The sequence below is a fragment of the Ahaetulla prasina genome, chromosome 2 (assembly GCF_028640845.1).
Source record: "Ahaetulla prasina isolate Xishuangbanna chromosome 2, ASM2864084v1, whole genome shotgun sequence".
NCBI lineage: Eukaryota > Metazoa > Chordata > Lepidosauria > Squamata > Colubridae > Ahaetulla > Ahaetulla prasina.
The window spans coordinates 138,886,219-138,901,012 of record NC_080540.1 but is presented as its reverse complement, the minus strand read 5'-3'; the positions used below and the strand labels follow the sequence as shown (position 1 = coordinate 138,901,012).

The 14,794-nt window shown below is 42.0% G+C and overlaps 1 protein-coding gene across 2 annotated transcripts in view; it reads left to right on the top strand.

The window, feature by feature from the left end:
* Positions 1 to 14,794, top strand: part of LOC131191985 (dynein axonemal intermediate chain 2-like) — an 86,720-nt gene that overhangs the window by 69,331 nt on the left and 2,595 nt on the right. For both annotated transcript variants that reach the window (XM_058170696.1, XM_058170698.1), the window contains 10 exons: positions 951 to 1,098; positions 2,157 to 2,331; positions 2,508 to 2,706; positions 2,877 to 3,147; positions 5,187 to 5,308; positions 9,969 to 10,123; positions 11,574 to 11,679; positions 12,607 to 12,703; positions 13,256 to 13,656; positions 14,437 to 14,596. In XM_058170696.1, the coding sequence (XP_058026679.1) occupies positions 951 to 1,098; positions 2,157 to 2,331; positions 2,508 to 2,706; positions 2,877 to 3,147; positions 5,187 to 5,308; positions 9,969 to 10,123; positions 11,574 to 11,679; positions 12,607 to 12,703; positions 13,256 to 13,656; positions 14,437 to 14,596 (1,834 nt within the window). The remainder of the gene's footprint in view (positions 1 to 950; positions 1,099 to 2,156; positions 2,332 to 2,507; positions 2,707 to 2,876; positions 3,148 to 5,186; positions 5,309 to 9,968; positions 10,124 to 11,573; positions 11,680 to 12,606; positions 12,704 to 13,255; positions 13,657 to 14,436; positions 14,597 to 14,794) is intronic.

Sequence of the window (14,794 nt, the reverse complement as noted above, 5' to 3'; positions counted from 1 at the left end):
GTTGCCAAAAAAAGAAAAGAAAAGGCCTCCTCATAATTACAATCAAATTACAGAACTGTTTGACCCTTAATTCTCAGCTGGTTCCTTCTTGCTTTTTATTAGACAGTAGAAAGTCTTGATTTGTCTGGCTCTACTTAATTAAACAGTTGCTTTTCTAACCAATGTTTTTATGTTATGTATTGATTCTAAATCTTTCATCTTTACTATTGTATGCAATGATCTAGTATTTCAAAAGCATCAGCCCTATTAAGTAGACCACACTAAGAAACACTGTGCAGACCTAAAGTTGTATTAGAACAACTACAGCAATAGAATCTTGCAAGTCTGAATGTGCTTCCTTGTGTGCACCTTCATGAGAATTAAGTGGGGATGATGGTAGTTCTGAGATGCTTTCAAACTTACTTTCTTAGCCTGAGTTTTAAGTCTCATTTATCTGATTGTTGCCTTGGTCATGGGATCTTTTCTCTATTCTTCAAGGCTATTCTCTTTACTCACTACAACAAGATATTTAATTGTTGTAAGATTCTGGATTAGTGAGCTTTAAGTGGGGCCGCGGTGGCTCATGTGGTAAGGCGCTGAGCCTGCACTCCACTGAGGCCGGCAGCTCGGTGGCTCGATTCCTGTGAGCGAATAAATTGCGTAGGGGCAGGAAAGGAGCCTCCCTCAATTGCTTACCGGCATTCAGGCATCCCGCAAGTAAGATAACACCGCCCGAAAAAAGTTCCTTTTACAGAGGCAACCAGCCACTTCGGTGATCCCTGGCTAATACGTGCCATACGCTAAAAAAAAAGTGAGCTTTAAATAATTAACTAGTCTTGGATGCTGCCAGTCTCCTTGCGTACACAACATTCATTCAGTGTAATTTTCTCTCTCTCTGTCTCTCTCTCTCTGTCTCTGTGTCTCTCTGTCTCTCTCTCCCCCTCCCCCTCCCGCTCTCCCTCTCCTGACAGGTGAAGCGCAACCATCTCAATGTCTCCTATCACATTGCTCAGTACACAAGTATCATTGCTGAACTCCATCGTGAAATTCACCGACTGCAATGCAAAATTGAGCAACAAGAGCCCCGTCCAATGCGGTCAGACATCCGGAGTATTCAAGGTAGGCTGAGTTGCTGCTGTAGCATGAAGATAACTGTAGAAGATGCCTAGAAGATGAGGTTATCCATATATGAAGTATGGATCTTCCAGGAATCTTCTACAGCCAAACAAGTATCAACAAGGAAAATCACAAGCAGGATGTGACCAAGGACACCTCTTGCTAAGGTTCCGTAGCAATTAGGCATTGTACACAGGCATATCACTTTGATGCATGGTTATGCACTATGTGTTTAATGTTAGAAGTTAGAATGTTAGAAGACTTATAATGCCTAATGCTAAGGAACATTAACAAGAGGTGTCCTTGGTCACATCCTGCTTGTGATTTTCCTTGGGTTGTTTTTTTTAAATTTAATTTTATTTACATTTATATCCCGCCCTTCTCCGAAGACTCAGGGCGGCTTACATTGTGTAAGGCAATAGTCTCATTCTATTTGTATATTGATATACAAAGTCAACTTATTGCCCCCCCCCCAACAATCTGGGTCCTCATTTTACCTACCTTATAAAGGATGGAAGGCTGAGTCAACCTTGGGCCTGGTGGGACTAGAACCTGCAGTAATTGCAGGCAGCTGTGTTTAATAACAGGCTTCTTACAGCCTGAGCCACACCGCGGCCCTTTTGATACTTGCTGGGTCACTATGAGAACCGAAACACTAAAAGATACAGGCTTTTCACCTTATCCAGCACAATTTAGTTTAAAGTCTTACATTACACGTTCCTCAAGCATTCCTGAAATATTCCTGCCCTGTCATCTTGACACCTGTAGAAAAAGAAGAAAGGGAAATGTGTACATGTATGTATGCGTATGGGTCATGGGTTGAGTACGGTTGATATGTCTGTCTTACAGATTGTAAAGGGATCTCCTGATCGATAGGTTTGATGAGGCACTGAAAGTTTTGTAAAAGTCAGACGCAGGCAATTAGACAGAAAGCATGGTTGAATTAGAAAGTCATAGAACAAAGGGTGCAAAAACTTGGCTATTCTGTAGTTTCTTTTCTCTTAGCACTTTGGTTGGATTTCCCGTATCAGTTACACGTCTTCTCTGCACCTTTTGTATAGCTGAAGTACAGCTCCATGGGAATCACTTTGAGAGGCAGGAGATGGATCAGCTCCGGGAACAGCTGATCAGCACTTTTCGGGAACAGATGGATGTGCGTCGCCACCTCATGGAGCTGGAGAATAATTACATGGAAATACAGATTGAGAGCTCTCGCCATCTCCTCACCATTGCTGAGTAAGCAGGCAGCAAACAGGACACATTCCTAGGACCTTGGTTGTGTAATTCACTTTTTTTCCATCAGCTTATTTTGAGAGCTTAGACTAGATGTGCCAGTTGCCTGTCATTTGCTGGCTCTTGACCATAGGCATTTCTTCAACCTTTCTTCTTTCCCCTCTTCCCCCTCTTTGCAGCTGGGAACAGGAGAAGACACGTCGAGCGCAAAAGTGGCGAGAGGAGCAAAGAAAAGAGAGTTACAACAAAGATGAAAACGAGAAGGACTCTGACACTGGGGACGAACTCTCAGATGTGCCAGAGCCACAGGAAGTGGCAGCAGCTCGGGAACACATCACTATTCTCCTGGGGGAGCAGGATAAACTTCATAAGCAGAAGGTGTCAAAAGCCGGTGGGGTGGACAGAATATTAGCTAAAGGAAGGGAGGGAAGGGAGAAGGGATGTTGCAACTTTATAGAGTGGAGCAGTCTGCAGTCAGCAACATTCCTCCCATCCGCTCTCCATGGCTTTCACTGGCTCTGTGACTCTGTACCTCTTCTCTGTGTCAGGCAGAGCTGGAAAGGCGTTTCTGGGAAATACGGCAGCGTGGGCAGCGGCTAGAGGAGGCCTTGCCGTGGTGCATCAGCTCAGAAGAGCAGAGAGAGGTTCTGAGTTTGCTGTGTAAGGTACATGAACTGGAAGTGGAGAATACAGCCATACAATCAAGTACGCTTCTCAAGGACAACTTCATCCATCATCAAGAGAGAGCTATGCGTCGCTTTGAGCGCTATCGTAGCCTCTGTCACCGCATCATTCAAGAACAACGACAGATCATTCATGGTATGACTACCTATATTGCCCAGTGCAGATCAGTTTTTCATAATTTAGTGCCCTCCAGAGGGGTTAGATTCTAATACCCAGCTAGGGAGAACTGATGTAAATTTACTGGATGGGTGGGTGGGTGGGTGGGTGGGTAGATAGATAGATAGATAGATAGATAGATAGATAGATAGATAGATAGATAGATAGATAGATAGATAGATAGATAGATAGATAGATAGATAGATAGATAGATAGATAGATAGATAGATAGATAGATAGATAGATGATAGATAGAGATAGATAGATAGATTGATGATAGATAGGTAATAGATAGATAGATAGATAAATGATAGATAGATAGATAGATAGATAGATAGATAGATAGATAGATAGATAGATAGATAGATGATAGTTAATTAGTTAGTGAGATAGATGATAGATAGATGAATGATAGTGAGATAGTTAGATAGATAGATAGATAGATAGATAGATAGATAGATAGATAGATAGATAGATAGATAGATAGATAGATAGATAGATAGTGAGATAGATAGATAGATAGATAGATAGTGAGATAGATAGATAGATAGATAGATAGATAGATAGATAGATGAATGAATAGATAGATAGATAGATAGATAGATGAATAGATGAATAGTTAGATGATAGATAATAGATACACGATAGAGAGATAGATAGATAGATGATAGATGATATAGATAATATACATGATAGATAGATAGATAGATAGATGATAGATAGAGATAGATAGATAGATTGATGATAGATAGGTAATAGATAGATAGATAGATAAATGATAGATAGATAGATAGATAGATAGATGATAGATAGATAGATAGATAGATAGATAGATAGATAGATAGATAGATAGATTGATAGATTGATAGATAGTTAGATGATAGATAGAGATAGATAGATAGATTGATGATAGATAGGTAATAGATAGATAGATAGATAAATGATAGATAGATAGATAGATAGATAGATAGATGATAGATGATAGATAGATGATAGATAGATAGATAGATAGATAGATAGATAGATAGATAGATAGATAGATAGATAGATAGATGGATGATAGATAGATAGATAGATAGATAGATAGATAGATAGATAGATAGATGATAGATAGAGATAGATAGATAGATTGATGATAGATAGGTGATAGATAGATAGATAGATAGATAGATAGATAGATAGATGATAGATGATGATAGGTAAAGAGAGAGAGAGAGAGATGTGTATATGTGTATGTCATGGGTACAGGGATACACACACACACACACATATTCTTGATACAATGTGGTAGAAGGGGGCTCTGTGATACCCAGTTCTTGTATCCAGGAAGTTGTGCGTAAGAAAATAAAAGATGTTATATAATAATCATCTACTTTCCCAGACTTCTCTGACGCACAACAGAGGTCTCCATCCTTTCTTTCAGATTCACATGCCTTACCTTCGCTTATCATCTATTGATGGCCTCTCTCAAATGTAATCGTAAAACCTTTTTGCCTCACAATTTTGTGGCATTATGCTCAGGAATCTCAAACTCAAATCATAATGGGAGAAGCATCAACACTAGTTCATTAACCTGAAGACTGCAGTAATGAAGTCTTTTCAAACTTTGGCATCAAAATCGCTAGTGAGTAGGTAGCCTTAGGAGCAAACAGTATAGAACTTAATGGAGCATTTTAGTTGCTGTACTTGTCTATATGTCAACAAGGGCTGTTCTGTTTTTCCGGTTTATCTTTATTGATACTGGCTCTATAAAATCATCCCGAAGGGCCACGTACAGGTCATGAGTTTGAGACCCAGGATTATTTTGCAGCTTGTCACGCCGTCTTAGCCTATTCAGTCATGGCATTGATGCTTTTCTCATCAAAAGTATTCGGTGTCTTTCTAATACCTTCCTAATCGTAGCATCTGTGCCATTCCCTTCATCCCTCTACAAGGGATTGTCGACCAGTGTTGAAGCTTCCGTGGTCTGTTTGCCTCTCTTGTGTGATCTCATTTCTGCTTGCCCTTCTCATTGCCAGAGTCTCACCTAGTGGTGCCATCCCATCTGGAAGAACTGTATCAGATTTACTTGCATGAGCTGGAAGAAGGGGCCTTAGATCGAATGGCAGCCATGGATCAAGCAGCTGTTAGAGCTCTTAAGGTACATTGATGTTCTCATTGCTAAAATCCTTTCACCTGACTCAAAAGTAATATCTTTGCGCCTCAGCAGTATCCACGTTTAAGCCAAACTGTCTGCACCAGAGGAAGCCTAGGCGTCCTATTATGCAGAGAGTGACAATTGCAATAGCACTTATATACCACTTTATAGTGCTTTACAGCCCTCTCTAAGCGGTTTATAGAGTCAGCGTATTGCCCCCAACAATCTGGGTCCTCATTTTACCACCCCTCGGAAGGATCGAAGGCTCAGTCAATCTTGAACCGGTCAGGATCAAACTGCTGGCAGTTGGCAGAGTCAGCTTGCAATTCTGCATTCTAACCATTGTGCCACCACAGCTCTTACAACCTTGTTGGATATAGCAAATGCAATATTGGGTCAGGGTAGACTTTTTAATCAAGGAAAGGGAAGGCCCTCAGGTTCAAGTTGTGCATCAGTCTTTCCAGTATGTCATTTAGATTATGTGGTAAATATCAATTTTACAGTTCATTCTTTCTTCTGCTGTCTGTCTCGCATTTTTTTCTTCTGAATATTGAGTGAAAAGCTAATTTCACTTCTCATTTTATTCTTGAACCCATCATTGCATTTAATGATGCATCCAGAAAAAAAACCTCCTGAGTTTCAAGAAACAACTCAGTTTTTCTAATAAAAGGCAAGGCAAAGCAAAGAATATATAGATTTTTTTTAAATGACATCTTGTTAAAGCATCCTGAAAAATCTCTTCATATCATCTTCTATGAATGTTGGAAATAAAAACTATTACTGAATTGTTTTTTCCCCCTTGTTGGATGCATGTCTATCACTTTCAATTATTCCTTTCAAGATAAGCAATGTTATGTAGAGCACAGAAGCCAACGAGATGAAAAACATGTTATAACAAGAAAGGAATCATGATAAATTTCTTACTGTTCTGTAAGAGGGAATGGTAAGAAGTTTTTAAAAAAGATGTGGTTTTTGATTGTCCAGATTTCCCCCTCCCCAGCCTTGACAGTCATCTGCTCCTTGAGCAGGAGCTGTGAAGCCAGCAATAACCTTAAATTGCACACCAGTTCGGTCCAGGGAAATGTAACCCCACCCTTTGTGAAAGATGACTTATGATCAGACCCTGAGGGCCAAAGCCACCCCATCTTTCCAGAGTTGAGCTGGAGCCGATTCCTTCCCATTCAAACCCTCCCAGCCTCCAGACACATAGTCAGTTCCACAATAGCATCACCTGATTGGCCTGGGATGGAAATGGGCAGCTGCTTATCCATGAGCATACTGATGATACTACACCCCTGCCATCAAATGACTTTGTCCAGCAGATTCATGAGGAGAGGCGAGAGGCCCAAGCCCTAAGGCACCTTGCAGTGCAGGGGGGCCTAAGGCATAACCTCTCCTCCCCCATTACTGATTGGAACCGGCCATGGAGAAAGGAAAAGAATCACTGAAAGATAGTGCCTTCCACTCCCTGAAGCCAATTCAGAAGGATAGCAATAGCAATAGCACTTATATATCGCTTCATAGTGCTTTTACAGCCCTGTATAAGCGGTTTACAGAGTCATCATACTGTCCCCAACAATCTGGGTCCTCATTTTACCCAACTCGGAAGGATGAAAGACTGAGTCAACCTTGAACCGGTGAGATTTGAACTGCCGAACGGCAGCTAGCAGTCAGCTGAAGTAGCCTGCAGTGCTGCACTCTAACCACTGCGCCACCTTGGCTCTTACTATACCGTGGTTGGTGGCATCAAAAGCCACTAGAAGATCCAGGACAGTTGCACCACTCCCACCTCAAGCCCCCCACCCCAAAAGTCATCCACAAATGCAACCAGTGCTGCCTCAGTACTGTATCCCAATCTAAGCCGTGAATCAAAGGGGTCCAGATAATTTCCAAGTCTTCTGGAGGGAGCACCAACCCACCAGTATTGGACCGGTTCTATAGAACTGGTAGTAAAACCAGCGGGAAGCTCCGCCCACCAACCTGGATGTCGTCATAGGCGAACTGCGCATGTACAGAAGCTTCAGCGCATGTGCAGAAGCTCGGCGCGCACGCAATCCCATTGCAAACCAGTAGTAAAGGTAAGTAGAACCGACCCCTGCATCCCACCCTCTGTTGTGTCTTGCCCGCCCTCAGAGCAGCCGGGGCCTTCTTACCTGCTCCCGAACACTGAGGAATGTATGCCTCCCGGCCCAAGTCCTGGCTCCATGCCCACACAAACTGCAGAAGAAGGAGCATCTCCCTGCCCCAGCCCTGACTCCATGCCCAGGCAAACGGAGCAGCTAGACCCCTCCCCCTCCTCCACAGCAGGTGAGCCTGAGGAGGTTTACTCAACAACAGCTGATTGGAGTGACCCTCGCATCAGAAGATTGGAGGCGGAGGCAACAGAAGGAAGGAGGGCAGGCCTTAATGAGTGCTGAGTCATGGAGCCACACCCCATGGCCTATATAAAGGATCTACTTTCTGGCAGTCTCTGAGTCAGGCAAAAGTCGAACTTATCTTGCTGAAGTCACTTACTGGTCTCCTGCCTGCTCTGAGGACTTTGCTAGGACTTTGGGCAGAGCTGCAGAGGCAAGCCTGATTCGGATTTCCCTGACCCAGCTGTCAGCGGAGGAGTGGGACACGACACCCTCTTAAGAAACTTTTCCCAAAAAAAAAGGTAGATTGGAGACTGGACAAAAATTGTCCAATATTGTCAACCCAATTATATGCCTCTCCCCAGGAGGCCTTAACTCACCAGGAGAGGGTGAGTCCAAAACACAGGTGGCCAAGCTCAGCCACAATCACTTTGTTTCCTCAGGACCAAACTCCTCCCAGATAAGTGGGCTCTGATGTGTCTCAGTCACTTCCAATGGATCTAGTAAAATGGAATGACTTTGACAGAGGCCGAGAGTAGTCCTCTAGTATTCAGTCCATATTCATTCAACATTCATTCATTCATTGCTCTATTCTTGTTTTTACCATGTGCATTTCTTAAATAACCCATTCTCATTGCATTCAACTAACATTTATGATCCTTCTGAAATATTCAATTTTCACATAAAAATGGGGGCACAAGCATGCTCTTTATATGTAGCAATTTTTGCTTCTTTTGCATTCATTCCCCACATTCTACCCACCATTTGTATATCTTAAAAACTCTCCATTCATTTTCCCATCTTTGGTAAACATTCTACCGATACAGATGGATACAATTACATCTATTTGCTCTAATGTGTTGCCATTTATGTAAAGCTTGCAGTCATTCACTTAATTTTCACTGTCAAACACAACTGTCTTGTAATATATTAGTTTTCAAATGCATATTTCTTGTTGCATCTACAGTCTAACTATCATTTGCTGCTCTGTCTTTATTCAAATACATAGATACATACGCACACACACACTTTCACATCTCAACAAACTCATGTCTAATATTGCATTAACATTCCTTAAACATTGATCCATAAATATATTAAATAACTTAAGGGAGCATCATATATTCTTGTTTTATGACCAGTATTGAACCAATCACGAAATATTCCATTTATTTACACATATAGTGTGTAAATTATTGTCATTGCACATGGTACAATGAAATTAAATGCCGCCCTCAGTGTAAATGATAACTATAAAAATAAAAACACAAACATACATCCTTTACATTCTATATAATTGAAATTGAAAACCCAATATTGCACTATATCGTAGAATTCAATATGGTTATTGACCTGGGATAGAAGCTGTTTTTCAGCCTATTTGTCCTTGTTTTTATTATCCTGTACCATCTGCCAGATGGTAATAGTTCAAAAAAAGGGTGCCAATGATGAGATGGATCTTTAAGAATGGATCTTTAGAATCTTTACTTCTACTATATATCACATATTACCACATTCAGGAATAGATATTCGATTCCATATTTGTGCAAAACTTTCCATAAATACAACCTATTCAAAATATCATATGCATTTTCTAAATCAATCATTGTACAATAATCTTTCTCACATTCATACATTTCTCAGTGACTTGCTGAAAAATAAAAAAATTGGCAATGTGCAAACTCTGCCCTGCATAAAGCCCTATTAGACTTCCTGGATTTTGTACACTGTTACCTCTCATACCATTTCGATTAGAAGTCTGTCAAACAGCTTCCCAGACATATTTAACAAATAACCTGTGTATTTTTTTCATTCCGTTGCTAACTTTCCCCCAGTGATAGTATTTTCCAATGGTCAAGAACAGATGGGTCTTCTTACACAAACAATGAACAATAATAATTGCATTGTGTGTTTATTGCATATAAACAAACCATTTCCTTATTTTGACATTTCCATTATCTACACCTGGAGCCACAGAGTTTTTCAACATTCTCACAGCACTTGTGACATCTTTCTCATCCATCTTTTTTTCTTGGACATGAACTTTTGTAGCATTTGTTTCAATTCCACCCTTCACTATTGTTCCCAGAAAAATCTCCAAAATGCTTCTTCTACATTAGCCCCATTTCAGTTTCATTCCAAATTGTTATTCATTCATTTATTTGTTTGTTTTATTATTTAGGTTTTTTTTTTATTTATTAAGTTTATATGCTGCCCATCTCATCGATAAGGCAGCTGTTAAGTGGCTTACAGAACGGTAAAAAGATAAATATAAAAACAGTTAAAATGAAGAAAATGTTTATGTGCAGGAGACTTCTGTGCCAAAGCTTCCCCCGCTCCCTGCAGAAAATATTCTGGACTCAGACCAAGAGAGTGTCAAGACGTTGGGTTCTGAGGGTCAGCAGCTGCCTTGGCGGGATTCTCGGAAGAATACCCTCCCACCCCTTGTTCCAGCGTCAGACAGGTAAGAACTGTTCTGTACTCTTCAAAAAGGAGGTAGAAGGGTGGCATTCTTCATTGGGATGGATCACCCACCACAGAATATAGGTAGTCCTCGACTTACAAGCACAACTGAGCCAAAAATTTCTGTTGCCAAGTGGGACTTAAGCTTTTAAGTGAGTTTTGCCCTATTTTACGACCTTTCTTTCTTGCCAGAGTTGTTAAGTGAATCACTGCAGTTGTTAAGTTAGTAACAGGGTTGTTAAGTGAATGCGGCTTCCCCCTTGACTTCGTTTGTCGTACGGTCGCAAAAGGAGATCACGTTGACCCAGGGACACGGCAGCCGTCATAAATACGAGTCAGTTGCCAAGCACCTGAATTTGGATCACGTGACCATGAGGATGCTGAGACGGTTGTCAGTGTGGGAAAACGCTCGTGTCACTTTTTTCAGTGCCGTTGTAACTTTGAGCGGTCACTAAATGAACTGTTGTTAAGTGGAGGACTACCTGTATGAAACGTGGGTCTTTGAAAACTCTGGAGCGAAAGGCTTCCTGGAACGAAGCCGAATTAAGAGACCGAGTGCAAATTTCCACAGGCATTCAGTGCTCACACTCGATATACTCCTGTCCCTTTTGTCTTTCATTTTCTTAGATGTTGTGTCTTTTTCTCTTTCATGTTTCTCTCCACCACTGCTCTCGGTCTCCCTGCTCTTATTTTGTCTTCAACATTTTCTTCCTTATTTTTCAATCCATACCCCGACCAGTGGTGGGTTTCAAATTTTTTTACTACTGGTTCTGTGGGTGGGCTTGGTGGGCGTGGCTTGGTGGGCGTGGCAGGGGAAGGACACTGTAAAATCTGCATTCCCACCCCACTCCAGGGGAAGAATATTGCAAAATCCCCATTTCCTCCCGATCAGCTGGGTCTCGGGAGGCAGAGAATAGATGGGGGCAGGGCCAGTCAGAGGTGGCATTTAACCAGTTCTCTGAACTATTCAAAATTTCCGCTGCCGGTTCTCCAGAACTGGTCAGAACTTGCTGAAACCCACCTCTGACCCCGACCCATATGCATCCCCACTTCTCTTGAAATGTTTTGTCATGAAGACCGCTTCCTCTTGTTTGAAGGTTGGAAGAATGGGTTTAAAAAAACAAAAACAACCCAAGCTCATTCAGTCACAATCAGGATATTCATCAGATCTAATTCAGACCACGTCTCCAGTGGATAAGGACTGCATTGCATACACATACAGGGCAGGGATTTTATTTTCGGAGTTATTTCTTTCAAGCCTTGTTAGAACTTATAGCACGGTTGTTGTGTGTTTTCCCTTTAAAAATCAGCCTGCCATTGATTTTTAGCAGTCTTGCCTGTTGAATTTGATTGGAGTGGAGGCTCAGCAGCCCATAAAAAAGGGAGTTTAGAGCTAGGTGGGGTCTTCTTGTGCTGGAATTAGCAGATACTTATCTTTCTTTTCTCAACAGTGAAGCAGTTCAGGTGTTCAAGGCGAGTTCTCGGGCTCGGCGGCTGAAGCATTCAGCAGTGATGACTCCACCCCCAATCCATGTCAACGGCATGATCAGTCAAGAGGTATGAAGAGTAGAGAAAACGGGGGATTGACATGCATATGGTGGTTTGAGTCAAACAGGATCTCACCACTACAGTAGTGGCCAAAATTGTGGAACCCTTTTGGGGAAAGTGTATTTTTGAGGTTTGATGGCTAATAACACCACTTTTTTTTGGGCAGTTCCAAGATAATCATATTCCACTGCTGGAATGGCCTGGGAATAGCCCAGACCTTAATCCAATTGAAAATCTATGGAGCCAACTGAAGAAACTTGTTAGTCAGAAGCGACCCAGCAATAAAACCCAGTTCATAGAAGCAATCATTCAATCTTGGTTTCACATTATAACAGCTGCAGAACTAAAAGACTTGGTTCACTCCATGGGAAGACGTTGTAAAGCCATAACTCATGCTAAAGGTTATCCAACTAAGTATTAACTGACATGGTGATAATTTTTGTATATCTCATTTTTTCTGTGTGTTTCATTTTTCTTCTTTATACTGTAACTGCTATTCTAATAGCAAATCCTTCATAAAAGTTATTGCATTACATTCTTGATTAAATTATCTTTCCATTGATATATTTATTTATTTATTTATTTATTTATTTATTTATTTGCATTTATATCCCGCCCTTCTCCGAAGACTCAGGGCGGCTTACACTATGTCAAGCAATAGTCTTCATCCATTTGTATATTATATACAAAGTCAACTTATTATATATATAATTATAATTATATATATAATTTTATGGTGCTACTCCCCAAAAAAGTGGATGTTATTGTCTAGTTTTAGAAAATACACTTTTCCCAAAAGGGTTCCACAATTTTGGCCACTACAGGTTCCTTCCAACTCTGTTATACTGCGCTGTACTGTACACTAGGGGAGGAGCTATAACAATCAGGGGAAGCTCTGTATAATTGAACATGGCCTGCCTCCTTTCTTCTTCACAGTATACACCCCAGGAGAGTTTGCTTATCCTGGGCAGCCACCAGAATTCTTCCCCTGACAGCAGTGATCACTGCTCTGATGGCATCTTGATGCATGGAGGTGAGATATAGATATTTATTGAGAGCCAGATTGATGTTGTGGTTAAAGTGCCGGACTGGAAACCAAGAGATCATGAATGCCAGATTGGGAACCAGAAGATCACGAGTTTTAGTCTTCCCTCGAACTTGAAAGGCAGCTGGATGACTTTGGGCCAGTTGTTCTCTCTCAACTAATGATGGAAAAATAGGCAGGAGCATTAGGTACTCTGCCTTGAGTTGTACAAAATAAAGGCAGGATACAAATCCTATAATTAAATATTTAAAGGTTCTGTGTTTCCTCGTGGCGCTCCATGAGTAGTTAGGTTGCTAATAGTCTGCAGCTGAGACCTATTTTGTTGACTTACTGGGAACTCTTAACTGCCTCACGCTTCCCAGTTGCCCATCAGATCAGAAAGAGACAATGCAACGAGGGCCTCCCTCCCACTTTGAAAAGACAGTCAGCTGCTTTCTGGCATTTCCCACCTTTTCCTTTTTCCTGCCGGGCTGCCGGCACTCTAGCAAAGGGAATCCAGGGAAAGCTTTTAATTTTGCTACATGCTTCCACCTCTGGCAGAACACAAGGAGATGGCGAGCGGCATCAAAAACATTGCGGTGAAGGCTGCCCGGCGCCGTTCACGGGTGCTGGAATCTGACAGGCTGAACCTGCTGAAGCCAACCAAGGAGCTCAGCAACCTCTCCCTCCACTCTCTGAGTGAAAGCGAGGATACCCTCTGCCGGGAAACCCCTGCCCTCTGTCAACCCGCCAGTCCCAGCCTGCAACATGCCATCAGCGAGGACAATCTGTCGAGCAGTACCGGGGATACTGCTCCTGGGAGACATGTACCCAGACGCTCCCCTGGTCCCTGGCTCCGGGTTAACAAAAAGGGAAGCAAGAAACTTGAGAAGAGGGAAGAATCACTAGAGGCCAAGAGGAGGAGACGGCGGTCGCGCTCGTTTGAGGTTACTGGCCAGAGGGTACGTCTTCCCTATCCCAACACTATGACCAGCTAAGATTAAGATTCACAGAAGAACAGTCAATGATGGTATCTTTTGTGGTTTTCCTTCAATAGCTGCGGGCCAAAGCTAACTTCCATCAGATTTACTTCTGTTATAATCAGGCATAAGTAGGAATTCACTAGGAGGCTGCATCAAAATCCCAGTGCTGAGTTTCTGCTGCCGTCTTCAAGGTCCACTCAGGAAGCCTTTGAGTGAACTCTTGTCCTGCTACAGTGATGCTATCCAGTGCCCTAAGCTAATTATTTCTCCTAATAAACTCCTGATTAAATGTCCAAAGAGGTAATAGTCTTCCTCTGTTTTCTCCTAAAGGCAGGCTGCAAAAGCTCACGTGAGGTCCCCCTCAATGCTGAGATCTCAGAAACTACATTAATGAATTATTAGTGTAATGAGTTAGTGTAATGAATGTTGCCCCTTCCCTAGCTATGGTTCTCCAGAGATCAGCATAGGAAACTTCGGGAACTATAAACAACAAGTGGGAATGCTGTTGAAAGCCCAGTGCTGCAAAATCAGAAGCATAGGAACTATAGAATAACTGGTGCAAGTAGTCTGGCTTCTGGTTGGCAAAAGTTCTGTTTATAGGTGAGGAATAATAAAGCAAATTGCTTAGAAGAAACTCAGAATGTATTTCTTGGTTTATGGATCCTAACCTGTGCTTTAATAATTCAGGGTGAGGTAAAAGGGTTTCCTTATCCCTGAAATACCCTCTGTACCAGTGTGTTCATCTCTTGCCCCCGGCAGCTCCAGGGCCCAAAGAACAATGCCTCTCGACGACATCCCTTGGAAAGCAGTTCTGAGCACAAGATAATGGCAACAGGAGGGATGCACAATATCCGTAGCATTGGAAGAGCTGCCGTGCAGTTGTCCAGAGTGAGGCTTCTACAAGTCCAGCCTTCCTCAGGTATGTGAGCATCAGCCAAAATCACAATTTTCTGTTATTGCTCCTCAGTGCAACAAAGACTCTGATGACTGCAGCAGAGAATTTGAACATCGCCACCTTACAGAAGACGTGTGTCCTGCAGCTGCACATACTAGATCTACCTCTTTTACTTTAGAGCAATATGTCTGGAATCATTACTAGCTTGCCTTTGAAGGTTGA